General features: G+C 43.1%; 1 protein-coding gene across 5 annotated transcripts in view; it reads left to right on the top strand.

The window, feature by feature from the left end:
- Window positions 1-202: 202 nt before the first annotated feature.
- Window positions 203-25885, top strand: part of LOC130275923 (monocarboxylate transporter 2-like) — an 88697-nt gene continuing 63014 nt past the window's right edge. The window contains exons 1-3 of one of the 5 annotated variants that reach the window (XM_056524567.1): window positions 203-250; window positions 6982-7020; window positions 24458-24703. In XM_056524567.1, coding sequence (XP_056380542.1) covers window positions 24487-24703 — 217 coding nt within the window. In that variant the 5' untranslated portion in view covers window positions 203-250; window positions 6982-7020; window positions 24458-24486. Of the gene's footprint in view, window positions 251-6495; window positions 7021-17069; window positions 17217-21154; window positions 21172-24457; window positions 24704-25885 lie in introns of those variants that run through there. The other 4 variants (XM_056524565.1, XM_056524568.1, XM_056524566.1 and 1 more) reach the window with 4 other exon arrangements.

Consider the following 25885-nt stretch of genomic DNA (forward strand, 5'->3'; position numbering starts at 1 on the left):
CAACAGCCCCGATCAGCCTAAGGGATAGGAGTGAGGTCGCAAAGCTGTGATCTCCTCCTATCCCCTGCCATTAGTCAGAATGGAGTTCTGACCAATGGTAGCACAGGACAGGGAGTTGCCATGGCAACCCCCCTGTTCTGCCCGCCCCTGGATGTCGAGGGGATCTGGGAAGAAGATGGAGGCTGTACCTGCAGGAGAAGATGCCTAGGGACCTGGGATCTTCGCTGGAGCCTGCTGGATCCTTGCTCAGGTAGGGAATCGACGGTGGTGGGGGGGGGGGGGATTGAAAGTGAAAATAAAACGATCTTTACTGTGGCAACCACTAGGGTGGCCAAACTGCAACTCCCAGCATGCCCAGACAGCCAAAGGCTGTCTGGGCATGCTGGGAGTTGTAGTTTTGCAACATCTGGAGGGTCACAGTTTGCAGACAGTGGTGCCCAAATGGTAGCCCTCCAGATGTTGCCAAACTACAACTCTCAGCATGCCTTGACTGCCCAGGCATGCTGGGAGTTGTAGTTCTGTAACATCTGTCCCTTCAGATTTAGCAATTTTCATGAAATTTTTTAAAACTGCTGCTCTACTTTGAAGCCCTCTAATTTTTTCAAAAAGCAAAAATATGTCCATTTTATGATGCCAACATAAAGTGGACATATTGTATTTGTGAAGAAAAATAAAATGTATTTGGAATATCCATTTTCCTTACAATTAGAGAGCTTCAAAGTTAGAAAAATGCAAAATTTACAAAATTTTCTTGAAATTTTGGGATTTTTCACCAAAAAAGGATGCAATTAATGCCGAAAATTTACCACCAAAATAAAGTAGAATATGTCACGAAAAAACAATCTCAGAATCAGAATATTCGGTAGAAGCGTTTTCGCGTTATTAATTTGTAAAGTGACGGTGGTCAGAATTGCGAAAAGGGGTTCAGTCCTTAAGGTGAAAAAGGGCTGCGTCCTTAAGGGGTTAATATTGTAACTTGAGGGACCACTGTACTCCCCTGTGTCATTTACATTATTACACATTTTTATGTATGTCAGGAAATTTTATGCAGTGTGAACTTAGTCTTAGACAGCAAGCAGAGATCTTAAGCATGAACTGAAACACAAAGATTCAACTTTAAAATCAGTTTTATGTAAATAAACATTTTTCTCTCTGGATGTCATCAGTTCTTTTACTGTAGTGAACAGAACCTGATGCAAATCTATAAATTCAGGGCATGTTCATCTTTTATTATACCTACTTGTGTCAACAAAACAAAAGTTATTGGAGCTGGTTTATCTTGCTACTCCTCAGCGCCTGTATAAACCAATCTGATCAGTGTTGTTCTGTAAATATTAGGGGAATGTTATTTGTCACTACTTGTCCAGTTGCCAGTAAATATTGTGATATCGAAATGACCCTGATAAGTCTGATCAAGAAAATCCTACTTATTGCCACAGTACTGTCTGTTAAAGTTCCGGTGGTCACACAAATTTTATATTACAAATGAATGGGTGACCATATAATCGCATTGAGCCAACTCAAGTAGGAAGTTCAAAGCAGGGGTCCTCCAGTAGGTATATGAAACCTAGTTCTCCAATGGATCAACCCTTTTAATACACATCATACATATTACTACCGTGTTTCCCTGAAAATAAACCCTACCCCGAAAGTAAGCCCTAGCAGGATTATGGGGGGTAGGGCTGCAATATAAGCCCTACCCCGAAAATAAGACCTAGTGGTAATCTGCTGGCGGACCGCGGTCCAGATCCGGACCGCGGCCGCCAGTAATGCCCGCTGACCCCACATGGCCACCACAGTAATGCCCGCAGACTCCACACACCTCCCCCCCCCCCCCCCCGCGGCCGCCACAGTAATGCCCGCAGATACGACACCGCGCCCGACCACCACAGTGCGGTAATGCCCGCAGATTCCACATCCCCCCGGCCACCCCAGTAATGCACGCCGACCCCACAGCCCCCCTCGGCCAGCCCCGGCACCCGCAGCAAGTTAAGCTTACCGTAATTCAGCCGGGGCAGGGACGCTGACGTTCTAAAACGTCAGCGCGTATGCACGGCCGACGTCACGGATGTGTCCCTGCCCCTGGCTGCTAAGCAACAGGAGAAGATCTCGCGGGAGGGTACCGTGCGGTAAGAAAGTGAAATGAGTCCCGGTACCCAAGTTTATTATGGCAGAGGGGTGGGGGGCACTGTAGGGCAGTGTTTCCCAACCAGTGTGCCTCCAGCTGTTGCAAAACTACAACTCCCAGCATGCCCGGACAGCCAAAGGCTGTCCGGGCATGCTGTGAGTTGTAGTTTTGCAACAGCTGGAGGACATTGGTTGGGAAACACTGCTGTAGGGTACGGTAGGAGTGTGGAGGACGACAGGGGAAGGGGAGGATGGGGGGCTGAAGGAGTAAGGGGGGCTGCAGGAGTGTGGAGGATGCCCCCAATCTCCACACTCCTGCAGCCCCCCATCCTTCACACTCCTGCAGCCCCCATCCTTCACACTCCTGCAGCCCCCCATCCTCCACACTCCTGCAGCCCCCCATCCTCCACACTCCTGCAGCCCCCCATCCTCCACACTCCTGCAGCCCCCCATCCTCCCACTCCTGCAGCCCCCCATCCTCCACACTCCTGCAGCCCCCCATCCTCCACACTCCTGCAGCCCCCCATCCTCCCCACTCCTGCAGCCCCCCATCCTCCACACTCCTGCAGCCCCCCATCCTCCACACTCCTGCAGCCCCCCATCCTCCACACTGCTGCAGCCCCCCCATACCGGAAATAAATAAGCCCTACCCTGAAAATAAGCCCTAGTGTGTTTTTTGTTACTAAAATCAATATAAGACCCGGTCTTATTTTTGGAGAAACACGGTATAATATTATTTTTCTGATTACCAGTTACTAAACGCAAACAAAAGGATAAGCTAGCTACTTCCTTCTGGGTGACCATGTGACAAAATAAGTTCCATGAGAGCTAATATGCATGACAAAAATTTAAGAGAACATGTTACTTGTTCATGCTGTCTGAACCCGAAGTCATTGGGGCCGTCCACAGAGGCTTCTCCATACACCACACCCTTGATTGATAGAGCCCATCCCTCCCCATTTGGATATTGAAAGTGGTCTCTTAAAGGGGTACTCCGCCCCTAGACATCTTATCCCCTATCCAAAGGATAGGGGATAAGATGTCAGATCGCCGGGGTCCCGCTGCCATGGACCCCGGGATTGCCGCTGCGGCACCCCGCTATCATTACTGCACAGAGCGAGTTTGCTCTGTGCGTAATGACAGGCGATACAGGGGACGGAGCAGCGTGATGTCATAGCTCCACCCCATGTGACATCACGGCCCGCCCCCTTAATGCAAGTCTATGGCGGGGGCGTGCCGTGCCCTCCCATAGACTTGTATTGAGGGGGCAGGCCGTGACGTCACGAGGGGCGGAGCCATGACGTAACGATGCTCCGGCCCCTGTGTTGCCCATCATTACGTGCAGAGCGAACTCGCTCTGTGCAGTAATGATAGGGCGGTGCTGCAGCGGTGATCCCGGGGGTCCCCAGCAGCGGGACCCCGGCGATCTGACATCTTATCCCCTATCCTTTGGATAGGGGATAAGATGTCTAGGGGTGGAGTACCCCTTTAAGCCTAACAGGATATAAAATTGATCTCTTAAGCCCAACAAGGATAGCAGAAGACTATGCGGGCCACTTTGATTACTTTGATGGTTCAGGCAGCATGAAAGTGATCACGGGTTTCCTTGAAAGGAATATCTCCACATCAGACATTTATAGCATTTTGACAGGATGTGCCTTAAAGGGGTTGTAAGGATTTGTCCCAACTTACAAGGTTTCCAGATATATATCCAGATAGATATCCCCCTATCTTGTGGATCTCAATTACGCTGTACTTGGCTGTTTCTGGCAGCTCTCATGGAGAATTAATGGAGCAACCACGAGACTTGGGTCCCAGGTCTCGAGATTGTAGGTAGGGGGCCCCATCAGTCAGACCCCAATCAATAGATATTTATTCCCTATCTCGTGTATAGGGGTAACTTTGTTAGTTCGGACAGCTCCTTTAAATTATTTTTATAGATGCGGTCAGGCCCTGATTTTCTGCATAGATGTGGTAGCCTACGCCTACATATCAGGTGGATTGGTGGTCAGGGAACTACAGTTTTCAACACAGCTGATAGTTTTGGAGGTGGGACCTGCATTTGTTAGAATTTTATGACATACACTGTGGATTTAGTATAAAAATCTAAAATGGTAATACCTTTTAAAAACTTGAATATGGAAGTGGGTGTCTCATTAGGATGCCCTTTTTTATATGCTTTATTAGAACATATGAATATTTCATATGGTGCTCACACACTTAGTACCCACTCCTCTATCATCCACTGGGGTGCACCTGGCTCTGTTAGACTTGACACAACCATCTTTTACATGTCACCCAAGTAGTCACCAACACTTCATCCAATTGATCTCTAAGGCTAAGCTTCTACTTGTTTTTTTGTCCTGCCTTTTTTGGGTTGAAAAAAAAGCCTGAAAAAATGCCAGTGCAATTTCCTGCGTCTGGCGTGTTTTCATTTGTGTGGAAATTGCATTTTTGGCACCTTTTGTAATTTTTTTTTTGTTTCGGTACCCAAAATTTGTTGGGTACCAAAAAAAAAAAAATAAGTGCAGTAGTGATGGAAAAAATGTATTTAACGAAATATGCATTTTTAAAACTACATTTTAATTAATTTTTTATAAAATGTGTGTGTTTCACTTTTTTTCTCTATTTTTTAGGTAGTACTACTACTCCCAGCATGGAACCGACTGTTCCATGATGGGAGTCGTAGTACCTGTACTAATAGACATATCGCCCCGGGTGTCAGTCATGACACCCAATGCAATCGTCCATAATATAGCAGATATGCAGAGCGGCTCTATACAGCGCTCGCATCTCTGCTCTGTACTCAGGCCAGTGATGTGAATAAAACATCACTCATTCATATTTTCCGCCCAGAGGAGTGATTGGCGGGATGGTTTCAGCCAATCACCGCTCTCTGAGGTAAATATGAATGAGTGATGTTCTAGTCACATCACCTGCCGGCGTATAGTGCAGAGATGTGAGCGCAGTAGAAAGCCGCCTTGCATCTCTGCTATAGACAGGACGATCGCAGCGGGTGTCAGTAGTGATACCCGCTGTGATCTGTTCTTACCTGCAGGTACTACTACTCCCAAAATGGAGCACACTCTGCTCCATGATGGGAGCTGTAGTACCTGCATTAAAAGACAGATTGCAGCGATTGTAATTTCTGACATCTGTTGCAATCTGTCTATTAATGCAGGTACTACAGCTCCCATCATGGAGCAGAGTGTGCTCCATGTTGGGAGTAGTAATACCTGCAGTTAAAGGGGTTATCCAGGAAAAAAACTTTTTTTTATATATCAACTGGCTCCAGAAAGTTAAACAAATTTGTAAATTACTTCTATTAAAAAAATTATTTTTTTTAATGGTACCCTACAAAATTTTATTAAAAAAAAGGTATCTCCATCACTTTTTTGGATTGCTAAAGTCCAAAAAAGAATAAAAAATACACCTGCAAAAATGCCAAAGTTAAAACCCACATATCGTTTTTCTTGGCGTTTTTTCACTCTCATAGACTTTTTTTGACTAAAAAATTTCCAGTGGCTCACATGCTGCGAATTTGGAAAACAGCCAAGGAGCTGAAAAACGCCAAAAAAGAGTGAAAAAACACCAAAAGGATAAAAAAAACGCCAAAGGGAAAAACGCCAAGTGGAATAAGAATTTAGCGATTTCTCATTTATTTACAGCTAACATCTGGCCGCAGCGTTTTTTGGCCGAAAAAACGCAATGCGGCAGAATTGGCGTTTAAAAAAAAAAAAAAAAAAACAAGCAGAAACTTAGACTTAAGGTTAAAGACACAAAACCAGCATCATTATCAGGAAGGGGTTATCAAGCTGATAATAAGATATGAGATTCTTTATATTTTTCCATAGAATGAATATGGCTATTGGTGCCCTTTGGACAGATCAATAACAGGATTTATTAGTAAATAATTGGCACCTGTTCTACCATTATTCATGCTGTCACTCCGCCACTTGACTGATCGGTTTACCATTGCTTTATGCGAAGATAATGTCAACATGAGTAATACATATTCAGCTCTTATGCTATACAGTAAAAGTTTTAGTCAATGCCGACAATCTCACCAGGCGTAAGGCAATATTTATTCTATCAGTGACAATATACTCTATTTACAGTATCTGACTGTACCACACATTCATTTTTTTCCTGTCCCTTACAAGAACATTTAATGTATTATAGAGACATGTCAAAAGTTTTGAAGAGTCAGGGTCTTGGGGGGAGATTTATGAAAACCTGTCCAGAGGAAAAGTTGCCCAGTTGCCCATAGCAACCAATCAGATCGCTTCTTTCATTTTGCAGAGGCCTTGTTAAAAACAAAAGAAGTGATCTGATTGGTTGCTATGGGCAACTGGGCAACTTTTCCTCTGGACAGGTTTTCATAAATCTCCCCCATGGTGTTCAGTTCAGACCGCCATTAAATAATAGAATGAGCTGGAAGAAGCGCTTCTCTCGACATCTTAAGACAGGCTCCATAGACTTACTGTAGAGTTTGTCTTCTGCAGGATGCAATGAGATGGGGAGAGAAGCACTTAAAGGAGATATATCACGCTAAAAAAGTTATCCCCTATCCAAGTCTTAGATTGTGGGAGGTCTGACCTCTGGGACCCCCGGCGATCTTGTGCATCGGGCCCAGACTCTCCCCGTGAGAGGTGCATGTCAACCCTGCACAAAGCAGCGGCCGCCAGAGGAAAAAAAACAAAGTCCGGCAGTGCTTCTCGCAACAATGGTAACTGCTTGAAACCAAATGCCCGATGATACACCACTGTGCGTGAAATGGCTGCTGTCACCCACCCAGTAAAGCTATCCTGCCTCTTTGTCTCTGCACCCACTTGTCTTTCAATCTTTCTACAGTTTTCATGGAATAAAGCAACTTCTATCAAGTCCTGAATGGTAAGTGCCTCGTACGGTTTTCTTTTATACACTTTATAACATGTCAAAAGTTTTCAATAGTTTTTTTTATAGGAAAGGGCTGCACTGTACACTGGATATACTGTGTGGGCTTGATATACACAATGGAGGAAATTCATCAAAACTTGTCCAGAGGAATAGTTGCTGAGTTGTCCATAGCAAGTGCAACTAATCAGATAGCTTCTTTCAGGTTTCAGAGACCTTTTCGAAAATGAAAGAAGCGATCTGATTGGTTGCTATGGGCAACTCAACAACTTTTACTTTGGACAGGTTTTGATAAATCTGCCCCAATGCGTATACTGTATGGGGGCTATTAATACACTTTAAACTGTGTGGGGGCTATATATACACAGTGGGGGAAATTTACCAAAACCATCCATCCAGAAGAAAAGTTGCTGAGTTGCCCATATCAAGCGATCAGATCGCTTCTTTCATTTTTGAAATGGCCTCTGAAAAATGAGAGAAGCAATATGATTGGTTGCTATGGGCAATTCAGGAACTTTTCCTCTGGACAGATTTTGATAAATCTCCCCCAGTGTGTATACTGTGTTGGGGCTATATATACATTGGGGGACATGTATCAAAGATTTTACCCCTGTTTTGTGTGTATTTTTTGGAGCAAAATTTTGCGCAAGCCCTTTCTTTGAGCTTTTTTTGCGCACGTTTTGGTAGAGCATGTCCTCCAGATGTGGCTGAATCAGGGTACCTTGGAGTGACATCTATAGTTTGCATGGATTTATTAACTTTGTACTTTTCCTTTACACCAAAAATTTGTCCGCAAGAGCTGTTTTTTTTGCGCAAATATAAGCCATCTTGGACTTAACGTAGCAAGATGCTCTAAATCATCGATTCTGTTTTCCAAAGAGTGGATTGGGGAGATTACTATATTTGCCCGCAATTTATGAAACTCATTGCGCTTGATTGATAAATGTACCGCTTCTGCACATAATTTAGAATTTAGGAAAAGGGGTAAACTGCTTCTACCATACACAAATAATGATACATGTCCCCCATTGTGTATACTGTGTGGGGGCCATATATACATCATGTATACTGTGTGGGGGCAATATATACATTGGGGGAGATGTATCAAAACCTGTGTAGAGGAAGAGTGCTGCAGTTGCTCATGGCAACCAATCAGATCGCTTCTTTCATTTCTAAAGATGCCTGTGAAAAATGAAAGAAGCAATCTGATTGGTTGCTATGGGCAACTGCACCACTCTTTCTCTACACAGGTTTTGATAAATCTCCCCCATTGTGTGTACTGTGAGGGGGCCATATATACATTATGTATATAGAGGTGGCCATATACAGTGGGGCAAAAAAATTTAGTCAGCCACCTATTATGCAAGTTCTCCCACTTAAAAAGATGAGAGAGGCCTGTAATTTTCATCATAGGTATACCTCAACTATGAGAGACATATTGAGAAAAAAAATCCATCAAAATGTGATTTTTAAATAATTTATTTGCAAATTATGGTGGAAAATAAGTATTTGGTCAATAATAAAAGTTCATCTCAATACTTTGTTATATACCCTTTGTTGGCAATGACAGAGGTCAAACGTTTTCTGTAAGTCTACACAAGGTTTTCACACACTGTTGCTGGTATTTTAGCCCATTCCTCCATGCAGATCTCCTCTAGAGTAGTGATGTTTTGGGGTGTCGCTGGGCAACACAGACTTTCATCTCCCTCCAATGGTTTTCTATGGGGTCGAGATCTGGAGACTGGCTAGGCTACTCCAGGACCTTGAAATTCCTCTTACGAAGCCACTCCTCCATTGCCCGGGCGGTGTGTCATGCTGTCATTGTCATGCTGAAAGACCCAGCCATGTTTCATCTTTAATGCCCTTGCTGATGGAAGGAGGTTTTCACTCAAAATCTCATGATACATGGCCCCATTCATTCTTTCCTTTACGTGGATCAGTTGTCCTGGTCCTTTTGCTTTAAAAACAGCCCCAAAGCATGATGTTTCCACCTCCATGCTTCACAGTAGGTATGGTGTTCTTTTGGATGCAACTCAGCATTCTTTCTCCTCCAAACACGACGAGTTGAGTTTTTGCAAAAAGTTAAATTTTGGTTTCATCTGCCCATATGACATTCTCCCAATACTCTTCTGAATCATCCAAATGCTCTCTAGCAAACTTCAGATGGGCCCGGACATGTACTGGCTTAAGCAAGGGGAAACGTCTGGCGCTGCATTATTTGTGTCTCTGGTGGCATAGTATGTTATTAATGGTAGCCTTTGTTACTTTGGTCCGAGCACTCTGCAGGTCATTCACTAGGTCCCCCTTGTGGTTCTGGGATTTTTTCTCACCGTTCTTGTGATCATTTTGACACCACACGGTGAGATCTTGCGTGGAGCCCCAGATCGAGGGAGATTATCATTGGTCTTATATGTCTGCCATTTTCTGATAATTGCTCCCACAGTTGATTTCTTCACACCAAGCTGATTGCTTATTACAGATTCAGTCTTCCTAGCTTGGTGCAGGTCTACATCTTTGTTTCTGGTGTCCTTCGACAGCTCTTTGGTCTTTGCCATAGTGGAGTTTGAGTGTGACTGTTAGAGGTTGTGGACAGGTGTCTTTTATAATGATACCAAGTTCAAACAGGTGCCATTAATACAGGTAATGAGTGGAGGACAGAGGAGACTCTTAAAGAAGAAGTTACAGGTCTGTGAGAGCCATAAATCTTACTTGTTTGTAGGTGACCAAATACTTATTTTCCACCATAATTTACAAATGAATTCTTTAAAATCAGACAATGGGATTTTATGGATTTCTTTTCTCATTCTGTCTCTCATAGTTGAGGTATACCTATGATGAAAATTACAGGCCTCTCTCATCTTTTTAAGTGGGGCAACTTGCACAGTCGGTGGCTAACTAAATACTCTTTTGCCCCAATGTGTACACCTTGGATAGTGGGGTTGCTGAGGGTCCAGTCATAATTAAGGATGGCCTTAAAGGGGTACTAAAGGATAGGGGATAAGATGCCTGATCTTGGGGTCCCGCTGCTGGGGACCCCCTCGATCAGGCATCTTATCCCCTATCCTTTGGATAGGGGATAAGATGTCTTATCTCCGGAGTACCCCTTTAAAGGATAGAAGAAAACATGAAAAACAAGAAATTACTAGAGCAAGCTACCTGCCGCGGCCGGGTAGCTCTGTGTGTCTTCTCATAACAGATCTTCAGGATGAAATCCACTGCTACGAGGAGACACACAGGGCTACCTGGCCAAATCAGAGAGCCTTGCTGGCGTCATCGAATCTGCAGCATGAAATATGTTGTGGAAGCACTACTTGTTACCCTATCCTAAGTCTTTAATCATGGAAACACATATAAGGGCTGCATACAAAAAAAGGTCAGATGTTTTCTAATGAAGTCTATTTGCAAAGTTACTTAATTTTTTTTATCTCCCTTTCATGGCAGCAATTTTTTGGTGACCGTGTTTTTGTCATTTCCTGCTTGCCCTTAGCCTAGCTCTAATTTTTCCATTTCTTGTCAACATTACGGTGTGAGGGCTTGTTTTTGTGGGATAAGTTGTAGTGTACAAAATGGCCACTAGGTGGCTCTGTTCTGTTCCCTGACACAAGTTAAACAGTTAGTTTGGTCTCCTTCCAGTATGGTTTGATGACAGGTACTCTTTAAGATTTTGACATCGAAGTCATTTAAAAATCTGTATAACTTTCTGACACCACGGGATTTGAATTTTTTTCCTCGAGTACCCCTTTATATGTAAAACTCTGTCCCCCTCCCTGCTGTTATTTCTACATTCACACCAGAGATCTACTCTGCGCATGTGGTATGTCAGAAAACCAGCAAACTGGTATGCCAAGGTATACCACATTTCCCCATCAGATCCATTGGTTTGAATATACTAAACATACTCTAAAAGGAACTACTTTTGGTACTTAAAAAAAAAAAAATTGTGGAACTCAAAAGCACAAGTGCCTATGCTTTTGGGTCATTAAAAGGAAACCCAAACATAAAAAAAACAGGTACAGCGCAGTGGCATCGGTGTGCTATATATATATATATATATATATATATATATATATTTACCCAGGAGCCCGCGGAGTGCTATATGGCCTACTTGAATCTCCATTTACACCAGAAGTGGTGTCCTCTCCCTGAGGAGAGTACTGACCCCGTTTAACTAGTCACAGGCCTCTCACCTCAGCCAAGCCAGATAACCCTGCTCTGTACTGACGAGGGGGAATAAAAACCCGAAACAGCTGTCTGCAGATGGGTCCTCTTTCCTTCTGGAGAGAGTTCTGGCTTGGCATAAATCCCAATCAGTTCTGAGACTTCTTAACTGGAGCCTGAGCTGTTTGCAGGACACACTACCTGTGAAGGTGGTGTGATGAGCATATTTTTTACCCAGGAGCCTGCGGAGTGCTATATGGCCCACTTGAATCTCTGTTTTACACCAGAAGTGGTGTCCTCTCCCTGAGGAAAGTCCTGCCCCCATATATCTTCTTCTTATTATTATTAAATGTACCAAATGTTATAACTTTTAGACTTTTTTGTTTAGTACACTGAAATCAGTGTATCTGTCAGGGATATGCCGTGATATATATTGGCTGGTTTGCTAATGTATACCACAGCTGTAGGGTAGTTTTGTGATGTAAATGTAGCCTAACAAGTAACCCATCTAGCAGATGAATGACTTTCATGTGATGGTTTGAATAAATACTCTTAGGCTATGTTAACACGGCTGAATCTTCTAGTGCAATTCTGCCGGGAAAACCCATCGGAATTTACTGCACATTGGCTTCAATGGGATTCTGCTGTCTAGTTCAGACAGCAGAATTTCCACCCCAAAAAAGTCCAGTCTTTTAATTTAGCAAAATTGCGGGCGAAATTCCATTGAACTCAATGGGACCGGAATTTCTGAGTACACAGAATTCTGCCGCAAATTTTGATGAACAGAATTTTTGCCAAATTGCCGTGTGAACATAGCCTTACAGATCTGCCCAATTCTTAACCCCTTAAGGACCGGAGGTTTTTCCGTTTTTGCATTTTCGTTTTTTGCTCCTTGCCTTTAAAAAATCATAACTCTTTCAAATTTACACCTAAAAATCCATATGATGGCTTATTTTTTGCGCCACCAATTCTACTTTGTAATGACGTCAGTCATTTTGCCCAAAAATCTATGGTGAAGCGGGAAAAAAAATCATTGTGCGACAAAATTGAAAAAAAAACGCTGTTTTGTAACTTTTGGGGGCTTCCGTTTCTACGTAGTACATTTTTCGGTAAAAATGACACCTGATATGTATTCTGTAGGTCCATACGATTAAAATGATACCCTACTTATATAGGTTTGATTTTGTCGGACTTCTGGAAAAAATCATAACTACATGCAGGAAAATTAATACGTTTAAAATTGTCATCTTCTGACCCCTATAACTTTTTTATTTTTCCGTGTATGGGGCGGTATGAGGGCTCATTTTTTGCGCCGTGATCTGAAGTTTTTAACGGTACCATTTTTGCATTGATAGGACTTATTGATCACTTTTTATTCATTTTTAAATGATATAAAAAGTGACCAAAAATGCACTATTTTGGACTTTGGAATTTTTTTGCGCGCACGCCATTGACCGAGCGGTTTAATTAATGATATATTTTTATAATTCGGACATTTCCGCACGCGGTGATACCACATATGTTTATTTTTATTTTTATTTACACTGTGTTTTTTTTTTTATTGGAAAAGGGGGGTGATTCAAACTTTTAATAGGGGAGGAGTTAAATGATGTTTATTCACTTTTTTTTTTCACTTTTTTTTTGCAGTGTTATAGGTCCCATAGGGACCTATAACACTGCACACACTGATCTTCTATGTTGATCACTGGTTTCTCATAAGAAACCAGTGATCAACGATTCTGCCGGATGACTGCTCATGCCTGGATCTCAGGCACTGAGCAGTCATTCGGCGATCGGACAGCGAGGAGGCAGGTAGGGGCCCTCCCGCTGTCCTGTCAGCTGTTCGGGATGCCGCGATTTCACCGCGGCTATCCCGAACAGCCCACTGAGCTAGCCGGGATGCTTTCGGTTTCACTTTAGACGCGGCGTTCAACTTTGAACGCCGCGTCTAAAGGGTTAATAGCGCGCGGCACAGCGATCAATGCCGCGCGCTATTAGCCACGGGTCCCGGCCGTTGTTAGAGGCCGGGCCCGACCCGCTATGACGCGGGGCCACGCCGTGGCCCCGCGTTATAGATCGGGAGTGGACACATGACGTTCCAGTACGTCATGTGTCCTTAAGGGGTTAAGTCGGGTTATAGATGAGTAATAAAAAAAAAAAAAATTCGTAAACTCAAACGCAAAGGTGTCCTTAGACTTAAAGGGGTATTCCAGGCAAAACCTTTTCTATATATATATATCAACTGGCTCCGGAATGTTAAACAGATTTGTAAATTACTTCTATTAAAAAATCTTAATCCTTCCAATAGTTATTAGCTTCTGAAGTTTTCTGTCACTGCTCAATGATGATGTCACGTCCCGGGAGCTGTGCATGATGGGAGAATATCCCCATAGGAACTGCACAGCTCCCGGGACGCGAGTCATCAGAGAGCAGTTAGACAGAAAACAACAACTCAACTTCAGAAGCTAATAACTATTGGAAGGATTAAGATTTTTTAATAGAAGTAATTTACAAATCTGTTTAACTTTCTGGAGCCAGTTGATATATATATATATATATATATATATATATATATATATATATAGATATAAAAGTTTTGGCCTGGAATACCCCTTTAACCCCTTAAGGACACATGACGTTCTCATACGTCTCCATTTCCGAGTCCTTAAGGACACATGACGTATGAGAACGTCATGTGTTTTACCGGCCCTCCGCAGCCATCTGGAGCGCAGCCGGTGCCCAGTGCCTGCTGAAATCGTTCAGCAGGCATCGGGGCATATCGCCCAGGACAATTCAGTCCAGCGATCTGCGGCGGATTCCGGGTCAATCGGGTCTCCAGTGACCCGGTGACCGGAATTATTGGCTGATCGGGGCCGTCAGAGACGGCCCCGAACAGCCAGAGCCAGCAGGGGTGAGGTGGCACTGGTTTACGATCGCCCTGATTCGTCGGCCGTCCGACCAATCAGGGCGCCTGCTGCGGGTGTCACTCCCGCAACCCGCTCCGCCCCTCTTCCGGAGGACGTGAGCGGGAAGAAGACCCCGGGTGCTGGGGACCCCGATCCCCGGCGTCCCTGTTGGGATCGGGGCCCCAGGAGCGGCGGCGGCGGGACAGACCTGCGCGGCGTGGAGCAGCAGCAGCAGTAGGAGGTGAGTGACAGCCTCCTGCTGTTGCTTAGCAACAGCTCCCAGCATGCAAAAAGGGCATGCTGGGAGCTGTAGTTATGCAACAGCAGGAGGCAGACCACCACAACTCCCAGCATTCCCTTATGGGCATGCTGGGACTTGTAGTTTTGCAACAGCTGGAGGCACATTTTTTCTATGGAAAAGTGTACCTTCAGCTGTTGTATCATTACAACTCCCAGCTTGCACAATCAGCTAAAGTGCATGCTGGGAGTTGTAGTGGTGCATCTGCTGGTTGCATAACTACAACTCCCAGCATGCCCGTTGGCTGTCGGTGACTGCTGAGAGTTGTAGTTTTGCAACAGCTGAAGGCACACTGAGTTAAGTAGTAAACCAGTGTGTCTCCAGCTGTTGCATAACTACAATCCCCAGCATCCCCAGCCAAAGTAACTATGCCTCCAGCTGTTGCATAACTACAAGACCCAGCATGCCCTTCCGCTGTCCGTACATTCTGGGAGTTGTAGTTTTGCAACAGCTGGATGTCCCCCCCCCCAATGTGAATGTACAGGGTACACTCACATGGGCGGAGGATTACAGTAAGTATCTGGCTGCAAGTCTGAGCTGCGACAAATTTTCTGCCGCAGCTCAAACTGCCAGCGAGAAACTACTGTGAACCCCCCACCCGTGTGACTGTACCCTAAAAACACTACACTAACACACAATAAAATAAAGAGTAAAAAACACTACATATACACATACCCTTATACAACCCCCCTCCCCTCCCCAATAAAAACGAAAAACGTCTGGTACGCCACTGTTTCCAAAACGGAGCCTCCAGCTGTTGCAAAACAACTACTCACAGTATTGCCAGATAGCCACTGACTGTCTAGGCATGCTGGGAGTTTTAAAACAGCTGTAGGCACCCTGTTTGGGAATCACTGGCGTAGAATACCCCTATGTCCACCCCTATGCAAGTCCCTAATTTAGGCCTCAAATGCGCATGGCGCTCTCACTTTGGAGCCCTGTCGTATTTCAAGGCAACAGTTTAGGGTCACATATGGGGTATCCCCGTACTCGGGAGAAATTGTGTTACAAATTTTGGGGGGTATTTTCTGCTATTACCCTTTTTAAAAATGTAAAATTTTTGGGAAAAACAAGCATTTTAGGTAAAATTATTATTTTTTTTTTACATATGCAAAAGTTGTGAAACACCTGTAGGGTATTAAGGTTCACATTACCCCTTGTTACGTTCCCCGAGGTGTCTAGTTTCCAAAATGGTATGCCATGTGTTTTTTTTGCTGTTCTGGCACCATAGGGGCTTCCTAAATGCGGCATGCCCCCAGAGCAAAATTTGCTTTCAAAAAGCCAAATGTGACTCCTTCTCTTCTGAGACCTGTAGTGCGCCAGCAGAGCACTTTTCACCCCCATATGGGGTGTTTTCTGAATCGGGAGACATTGGGCTTCAAATTTTGGGGGGTATTTTCTGTTATTACCCTTTTTTTAAATGTAAACATTTTGGGAAACCAAGCATTTTAGGTAAAAAAAAAAGTTTTTTTTTTTACATATGCAAAAGTCATGAAACACCTGTAGGGTATTAAGGTTCATGTTACCCCTTGTTATGTTCCCTGAGGGGTCTAGTTTCCAAAATGGTATGCCATGTGGGTTTTTTGCTGTCCTGGCACCATAGGGGCTTCCTAAAGGTGACATGCCCCCCAAAAACCATTTGACGCTCCTTCCCTTCTGAGCCTTCTACTGCGCCCGCCGAACAATTAACATAGACATATGAGGTATGTGCTTACTCGAGAGAAATTGGGTTTCAAATACAAGTAAAAATTTTCTCCTTTTTACCCCTTGCAAAAATTCAAAAACTGGGTCTACAAGAGCATGCGAGTGTAAAAAATGAAGATTTTGAATTTTCTCCTTCACTTTGCTGCTATTCCTGTGAAACACCTAAAGGGTTAATACACTTACTGAATGTCATTTTGAATACTTTGGTGGGTGTAGTTTTTATAATGGGGTCTTTTATGGGTTATTTCTAATATGAAGACCCTTCAAATCCACTTCAAAACTGAACTGGTCCCTGAAAAATAGGGAGTTTGAAAATTTTGTGAAAAATTTCAAAATCGCTGCAGAACTTTGAAGCCCTCTGGTGTCTTCCAAAAGTAAAAACTCATCAATTTTATGATGCAAACATAAAGTAGACATATTGTATATGTGAACCCCAAAAAAATATATTTTGAATATCCATTTTCCTTACAAGCAGAGAGCTTCAAAGTTAGAAAAATGCAAAATTTTCATTTTTTTCATCAAATTTGGGGATTTTTCACTAAGAAAGGATGCAAGTTACCATCAAATTTTGCCACTAAGTTAAAGTAGAATATGTCACGAAAAAACAATCTCGGAATCAGAATAACTAAAAGCATTCCAGAGTTATTAATGTTTAAAGTGAAAGTGACAGATTTGCAAAAAACGCTCTGGTCCTTAAGGTGTAAAATGGCCTGGTCCTTAAGGGGTTAAATAATCGTAATAAAATACTATATAGAATAATAATAATTCATTCTGTAAAATGATTCCACACATTGTATGCGTTTCTCAAGTAGTTCTGCAGCAGCAGCAGCTTGTTTCCTTTGGATCCCTAAACCCCTCCTGATCATCAGTGGCTTCAATGTCCTTCTCTAAGCTCTGCTGATCCCTGCACCAATCACATTGTCCTACAAAAACTTTTCCAGCCTCCCCCAGCCTAGGTGAGAGAGGAAGGAGCAAGAGGTCTGTGCTGTCCATGGTGTGACTGTGCAGGGCTCCTCCCAGCATCCTGCCTTCTTCATATACAGATAAGGTCTGTACAAAAAAAAAACTATTTCCCCCCACAGCGTTTATTTATCAGGAGCAGAGAGCTCCACGTCATCCGGCACAGGGTAAGTGAATGCACACTCTTGGGATGGGGAACTTTAACTTTGCGGGAACTTCTGCACACGTGGAATCACAAGAGAAGAGTCAGCACTGGTGCCGCATGGGGCTCACACAATGGTAGGACTGGGACTACTCAGTGTATGATTTAGACCAGCAGTCTCCAAACTGTAAACCTCCAGCTGTTGCAAAACTACAACTCCCAGCATGCCCGGACAGCCAACGGCTGTCCGGGCATGCTGGGAGTTGTAGTTTTGCAACAGCTGGAGGTTTACAGTTGGGAGACTGCTGGTGTAAATCACAAAATGACACAAATCCAGCTCTGCTACATCTCTACAGTACGTTAGTGTTTATAGTCCAATGAACACAATGGTCCTGATTTACTAAGAGTGGAGCGTTTATTCTGGAGTGATTTCAATATCACTCGTCTTTTTTTTCAGCCTTATTTACTATTCTGTCGCACATGTCGATTATTTTTCTGTCGCGCGTTTTTTTTGTGTAACGCACTAGTCAATTGCGTCGCACAAACTCCGAGCTAAAGAAATTAGTTGCGTGAGTCAAAATGGTTTAGACTTGTTTGTTTAAAAAATGTTTCCATGAATCAAAAGTATTCATGTGTTATCATTTTTCAAACATTACAACAATTATCCTTGTTTATCAGCTTGGGTGTTACATTGATTTAAACTTCATATTGCAAATGTGTTAAAAAGAAAACAAAAATATATAAACATTAACTTCACAAAAGCATTCAATATTTTATTCATAAAAGTGTTGAACTGTACAAAATGTTTTCAGGTTATAAAACAAGTAAAAAACACAATGGCAAACAGTCCCTTGTTAGAAATCCCTCCATTTTTGGAATTTCACTCGGCCTCTTGGCTGTCGGTTATTGGGTGAGGCAAACTCAAACTTTTTCTCGAGTGATTTTGGAAGTACTCCGAGTATTTTTTGTTTTTTTGTTGGTAAAACGCCCATTTTTCTGCTGTTTTCCAGTGTTTTCTAAAGTGTCGGTTGTGCGACTAAAATGTGGTCGCATAAATAGTCGCACAGATGTTGCGACTACAATTTAGGCGTAATAACCGAGAAAAAGAGTGGGTTGGACTTTAGTAAATGACGGCCAATATGTCATTTTTTTAGGTTTATTTGTCTATACTTGATACTTATTCTGCCTTAGATTCCAATAAAGAAATTTGGAAGAGGGAAGTTTGTTTAAAGAGGGAGTTTTCCTCTTGAGTCAGTACGCGGTCAGATTACATTCATTCAGCATTATCTGTATGTGTTATCTGTTTCTGGTGCTTTTATATACATGCGTAGCTGCAGTGTAATGTATTTGACCAGGTGCATGCTGCATCATCTTACCTCTGAAATACTACAGAAGTGAGATGTTATATGGGAGGTAATGGAATATCAGGAGGATCAACCATCAATGGAAGATTGGTGAGGGTCCTTCTGCTGTGATCTCCTTCATTTGTTAGACTAAGGCTAGGTTTACATATGTCAGTTATGTCAGGCTCAGTTTTTTGTTTACTTTAAACTGTTCACAACTGATGGCACGACTGATGCTCAAAAAGTGCATAAATTGACAACTGATGGCAACTGATGGTTTTGACTGATGACATCAGGTTCCATCAGTAATTCAGAGCCTCAGTTTTTTCCATGATGGGAAATGGTAGGGGGTGGGGTTCTTGCCCCTGCTGCCAGGATTGTTGCAGATGCCATGATCAGTACCGTTCATGGCATTGAGGGGTATGGCGGATATCAGAGTGAGGCTGCTGATGATAATGTTTTTTTTGTTAATTATTTATTTTTATTTTTTTATTAAAAATAAGGGGATTAATTGGGTATTTTGGTCACTTCATACCAGACAAAAAGAAAGATTTTTTGTAATCGAATAGACCTACAGAATAAAGAATTTGTAATTTTAGTGCACTGAAAACTAAAAGCTGCCTCAAAAAATTATTTGATTTTCAACGAATTTTTAACTGTTTTTATTTTTTATTTTTTTAAAGCACAGCTTATAATTGTAGGTTTGGTGGTAAAATTAGTGATGTCATACAGTATAAATGAGTCAGTAGGAAGGAAATTGAAAGCATTATGGCGAGGAACATTACGTGCCAAAAAGTATAAAATTCTGGCTCTAGACTGGTACAGTAAATACTACACAAGGAGCGGGCATGCTGGGAGTTCTAGCGCTGGAGGCACTCTGTCTAATGCTAGAGGCACCCTGGTTTGAGCAATTACAGTTTTGTTTCAAGTTTTGTACCACTAGCCCACCAGGATTGAAGATGCCTACCTTGAAAATAAAGCCGTAGGGAAAAGTAGGCATGGTCAATCCTGGTGGGCTAGTGGTACAAAACTTGAAAAAAAAACTGTAATTGCTCAAACCAGGGTGCCTCCAGCAGTTGAACTCCCAGCATGCCTGCTGGGAGCTGCAGGGAGTTGTAGTTTTGCAGCTGACAGGTATGCGGCATAGACAGGGGAACACAACAAGATGCATTCCCCTGTCTGTGACGGTCCGGCGAGTCAGATCATCCGATGTCTAAATTGAGACGCTGGATGATTGTGAACGGTCCCATTCAGATGAACTTTTCGTGGTGGAACTTTGCGGAATGTCCGCACAGAATATTCCGCACGGACATTCTGCTGCAGCAGAGTCCATTGATATTAATGGGATCCTGCTGCACTGTGCACATGGCAGAATTTTCGTGCCAGATATTTCCGAGAGGTCCTAACACCCATCCTATTTTATAAATGTGCTGAATATCTGCCAGTGTTTTGTCCAGCAGACATTCCACACATTTTACGCCCGTCTAAACATAGCCTTTGTCTTCGACAAAGATGAAAAAACTTCAAGTGGGTTTGGCATTTCATTAATCCCTACTGACTTTCTACTGACTGGCTAACATCTAGTTGCAGCATTTTTTTCACCCAAAGAACACATTGCCGCATTTGTGGTGTTTTTTGGGAGTTTCTGCGTTAAGTGGAAACTTAGCCTGCGGGTCGATTCACACGGGTAGAATTTCCACATCAATTCCGATTCCTTGGGTGGTTTCTGGCTTGTGTGGAATTGGTGCGGAATTTGTGCAGAAATTCAGAAGTGGAGAATCCCATAGAAGTCTAAAGGGCTTTTATTTGAGGCGGAATTCCGCAATCATAAATTCCACCCGTGTGAATAGACCCTTACTGTCATTTTGTTCATGTGATTGGCTGGGGGTCAGAGCATTTGGCACATCAACACATGTACATTGATTTAATATATGTCATTTAAAGCATACCTGTCATTTTAAGGTTACTTTTTGGTATAAGCTGCCCTGTGTGGGCATGAGGCGCAGCATTATTTCTGCAGATTTCTGTTCCCTCCTCCCCCCCTCATTAGACTTGAATTGCTTGTCTTGCAGACACAGGACAAATCTGAGCTGATTTTCAGAGAAAATTTGAGCAGCAGGAGTGGGGTTGATTAGAAGATATCTAATAAGATATATTACAAAGTTTTTTATATTGACTTGAGCTATGCAACGTTTGTTCAAATGACAGTGCCTCTAGGCTCGCTCCTTTGTGAACTCTAAATTAAGATAATCCACTTTTCATGGGGCTCAGGATTTGCATATAATCAATGCAAAAACCTTAGGAGACACATTGGAATCTGACAGTAAGCTGTCTCAATTTACAAATTCATACAGTATCTGCGAACAGCAGCGTCATAGTGTTAGGAAGGTATCCTAGGCCCTCTCTAATTAAGGTCTTAAAGGGAATGTGGAAATGTTCTATAGTTTTAGTCAAATTTTTATGTTACTTTTTATTTTTATTTTTTTTGTGTTTTTTTTTTTTCAATCTTAGCACTATCTTAACCCTTCCTGATTTCTATAGATCCCTTTTCAGTAGTCATCTTTTTTATCACAGACAAGATTACAACAAAATCCGACTTCAATATATAGATAACACGGGATCCTCACTTGATAACAGGTAATGGGATTAGCTCACCTTTTCCCTACACATTAACCTATGTGCATAGAGAACAGAATTCTCCATTACAAAGGCTTCTATCCCTGTGTGACTGCTGTAACAACATATAAGTGATACATTCCTTTTTGGGGAGGCAACCCATAAATAATACTAATTATTATGTAATGTGTGTTAAACTCACTTCTGACACTCTGCACTCAACATCTACAGTTGCACAGAGTCTTTGTTTCTAAGATGTGTGATGCTCAAAGACATCCAATGGTTAAAAACCCTGTGTCCATTATAAACCCTGTGTATATATATATATATATATATATATATATATACATACACACACACACAGTAGTCTCTCAACATACGATGGTAATCCTTTCCAAATGGACCAACGTTTGTTGAAGCCATCGTATGTTGAGGGATTCGTGCAATGTAAAGTATAGGACAGTGGTCTACAACCTGCGGACCTCCAGATGTTGCAAAACTACAACACCCAGCATGCCCGGACAGCCAACGGCTGTCCGGGCATGCTGGGAGTTGTAGCTTTGCAACATCTGGAGGTCCACAGGTTGAAGACCACTGGTATTGGAGGTTATACTGGTATTGGAGGTTGAAATGATCATATGTCGGGGCCATCGTAGGTCGGGGGGTCACTGTGTGTATATATATATATGTATATATAAATCTCATCCCTTCCCCAATATCGCGCCACACCCCTACCCCTTAATTCCCTGGTTGAACTTGATGGACATATGTCTTTTTTCGACCGTACTAACTATGTAACTATGTAACTATATATATACACACACACTTCCCCCTACCAGCAGTCACAGCCAAAGTCGTCTTACACACAGGGATTATCTGCCCCATGTAGAAAGCCCAGCTCTCAGGCGATGAACAAGCAAATTCTTGTTTGTGTGACTCTTTATGCCCAATAATTGGTCATATGTACAAGTGCCAGCTGACTTGTATATAGCCAATCGGTGCACTTATTGGGCAGTTGCCATGTTAGAAAAATGTGGAGGGTACCCTAAAATCTTTGCTTGCAACCACTTGAATAAACATTGGAGGCTTCAAGAATTTATTTATAAATCTAAATAAATATTACTTTAAATAATGGCTAACAAGTATTGAGCTATAGTTTGTCTGTATTGCCCCTGAGGACTGAGCACTGTAGCTCTGAAATGCGAAAATCCATTTCCTAATCATATTTACGGTATTTGGAACCTTTATTGGTATAGATAGATAGATAGATAGACATACTTGCGCCAAGATTCCTGACTTCTTTCCACATCAAATGCACTATCTTATGAGGAGCTCTACTTTACTCACATACAGGGCAATTGTCTGCCTGTCTAAAAGTATCCTTAAATTGGCACTAGATGGAGTATACATAGACACTTTAGGTTGCCTGAAAGCTCCCTCCATGTACAATCAGTGGCCAACAGTATGGGTCCACATAATATTGTAGTCACTGTATTATGGATTTGGCTTTAGCTTACTCCCATCTGGCAAATCCTTTTCTTGTAACTGCAACATGTAATTCTATGTATATAGACTTGCATTAAGGGGGCGGGGCGTGATGTCACACGGGGGCGGAGTCGTGACGTCACGATCTTCCGTTCCCGTGGTTGGGAGCCAGACCCTCCAGCGCTTCCGGAGCAGTAACAGGTGGGTGCCGCATGCTATATTGCGGAGGTCCCCACCGGCGGGACCCCTACGATCGGACATCTTATCCCCTATCCTTTGGATAACCTAGTTTACAGCCTACCTGTCATATCAAAGAAAAAAATAATGCTTATATGTGTTACTCACTGGGTCATGCAGATTCTGTACATGTCTGTTTTATGTGTCTAGCATCTGTATTTGGCTCACAAATCCCTCTGTTCTGCTTTTCACTCATTCTGACATCCACTGTTCAGTAAGGGGAGTGTCCAAGGGTAGCACTGAGCCCGGCCTTATTCATCATGCATTCACTTCCTCCCTGAGTCTGCTGTGCTGGGTCTCTTTATCCAATCACTGCAGGTTGCTCTTTACCCCCTTCTTTCTGTTTTCATGCTGCATTCTGATAGGACAGAAGTGAGCACAGAAGAGTGCTTCCTGGACCTTGTCCCAGTCTGTGCTTCAGCTGGGGCAAAGATGATGCTGCAGCTGGACAGGATTATGTCCCATATGGGATGGTGACCCCTAGTTGTATTTTTTTTTTTTTTTTTTTTAGAAGCCATGATTTCTATAAAAAATAAAGAGAGAACATTTTTTATGAAGTCTATTAGGAAAAAATAATGTTTTGCCAAGATGTTCAACATATGAAAAGCCTTTAAATCTGACAGTGCCCATTTAAACTCCCCTAGAGCTCTATGCCCTGTTATACGGACCCAGATGTGGCAAACTCCTTCAGGCACAGTAAATAATAGCTACGAGATGTGATGCATGTTACATTGTATTCTGGATGACTCTTGCTAAACGTACAATGGACAGCTAAACTGGTTTGCATTCAGATCCCAGTTTAATTGTATTTGGCAGAACCTACACTGTGCATAAATGGGCCCTTTGTGGGCCGGCAGCCACCGGCATCCCCGGAGTCCCAGCTTATTATATTTGATTTAAGGGATTTATGAGGAACATGTGACGGGCGGCTTTAATGTGGATCAGCGGTTAATGTAGCAAATTCAGCATGAACACAGGGCGGTCTGTAGAGCCGTGGGGGGATTAAGCCTTCACTAATTCAGATATGTTACAATCAGGACAGCTTTACCTTTACCCTAACTCTACAACAAATACTGAATCTTCTCAGTTTATCACTGGTTGACCCCATTTAAAAGTGATCTAACCCTAAAATCACTATATCACCAGTAAGTGTAAATCAGAGTTGTGCTTTTCCGTCAAGTCCTATATAGGTAGGTGTAATTCAGTGACAGTCTATGTCATTGAATTTGCAGCTGAAATGAGATATTTGCCTAGACATGCTAGTCCTAGCTCAGCTTTCCTTTACCCTGGGCAAAGAAATGGTTTACTGCCCTGGCTTGATGGAGCCCCTCTAGGCAATGAGCAGTCATGCCCCTAGCTATGATATGTTGCTGTAGCACAATGGTCTCCAATCTGTGGCCCTAAGACCACTGCCATTGCTCAAGAAAGGGCATGAATGCATTGCTGCATACATCTTTCCCAAGCTCCTGCAGTAATACATGCTTGTCTCATTTGTCACTGTATAGCCCTGTAGCGCTGTATAGACCCAGAGCAGTGTAATATTTGACATATTATACAACTTAAATATTGTTTGATTGTCTTTCAGATCTATGAGAACAGTGTCCTGATTTCAAAATGGCACCAACAGCTGGAACAGACTTGGGGTACACCCCCCCTGATGGCGGCTGGGGATGGATGGTGGTGGTTGGGGCTTTTATATCGATGGGATTCTCCTACGCCTTTTCCAAAGCTGTAACTGTTTTTTACAAAGAAATCCAGGATTTTTTCGGAGCCTCCTATAGTGAGATTGCCTGGATATCCTCATTACTGCTGGCTTGTATGTATGCAGGAGGTGAGTAATGTCTATGTAATAAGTATAATGTCAGTGTGATATGTATTACATGTACCTTATTACCGGTGTGTGGTCATATTGGTTTAAGATCTAGCCACCAGGGGCAACACACTTCTGGTAACCTACAAATGTATGAAGGGTATCACTTACATAGTAATTCCCTATTAGGCTATGTTCACATGTGCAGAATTCCATGGAAGGACTCTGCCTGAAATTCCGCTGAAGTCTAAGGCACCTTGGGGGAGATTTATCAAAACCTGTGCGAAGGAAAAGTTGCCCATAGCAACCAATCAGATCACTTCTTTCATTTTACAATGGCCTTTATCACAATTGCTTATGGTCGCTTAAAGCGCAACTGTCATGAAATCTGGGTGCAAAACCTGCACACAACCTTTGTACTGTGTGCAGGTGGTGTGTATAGCAATGTTTTTACCTAATATTTGCAGGCTTTCATTACCCCAAAAAATGCTTTTGATCAAAGCCACTGATGGTTGGATAGGCGTGGCGTGAGGTACGCTATACCCTGCCACCGCCACGCCCACAGCCTGTAAGTCAGCGCTGGGACCGCTGTGTGATTGACACACAGGTCCCAGCGTATGCACCGTTCAGCTCATCTAACGTGTGCGCCACTGCGTGTCATTCAGGCAAGCGCTTGCTCCCCCAGAGAGCGCTCGCTCCCACCGCCGTCTTCCTCCTAAGTGTGCCTGTGCAGTGCTAGGTGAAGAGAGCGCGCTTCCTCTCTGCCCCTAGTATCGGGAACTGTCCTGCTTGCATGCGCGTATCCACCAGAGAGAAGAAGGAAGATAACGAGCACAAGTATAATAACCAGCCAAAAAAGGTGAGCTGAAGGGCGCATGCGCTGACCTGTGTGTCAATCAAACAGCGGTCCCAGTGCTGACATACAGGGGGGGAGCGTGGCCGTGGCGGCATTGCTTACCTCGTCCGACCATGAGTGGATTTGATCAAAAGCATTTTTTGGGGTCATGAAAGCCTGCAAATATTAGGTAAAAGCATTGCTATACACACCACCTGCACACAGTACAAAGGCTGTGTGCAGGTTATTGCACCCAGAATTCATGATAGTTGCGCTTTAATGTGGTATAGTTGCATGGCATTGAACCATAAGGGGGTATGCTAGGCTGTATCCAATAGTAGCCTGTTCTGCGGAGTGATGAATCATGC

The sequence above is a fragment of the Hyla sarda genome, chromosome 6 (assembly GCF_029499605.1).
Source record: "Hyla sarda isolate aHylSar1 chromosome 6, aHylSar1.hap1, whole genome shotgun sequence".
In the NCBI taxonomy this organism is placed as follows: Eukaryota; Metazoa; Chordata; class Amphibia; order Anura; family Hylidae; genus Hyla; species Hyla sarda.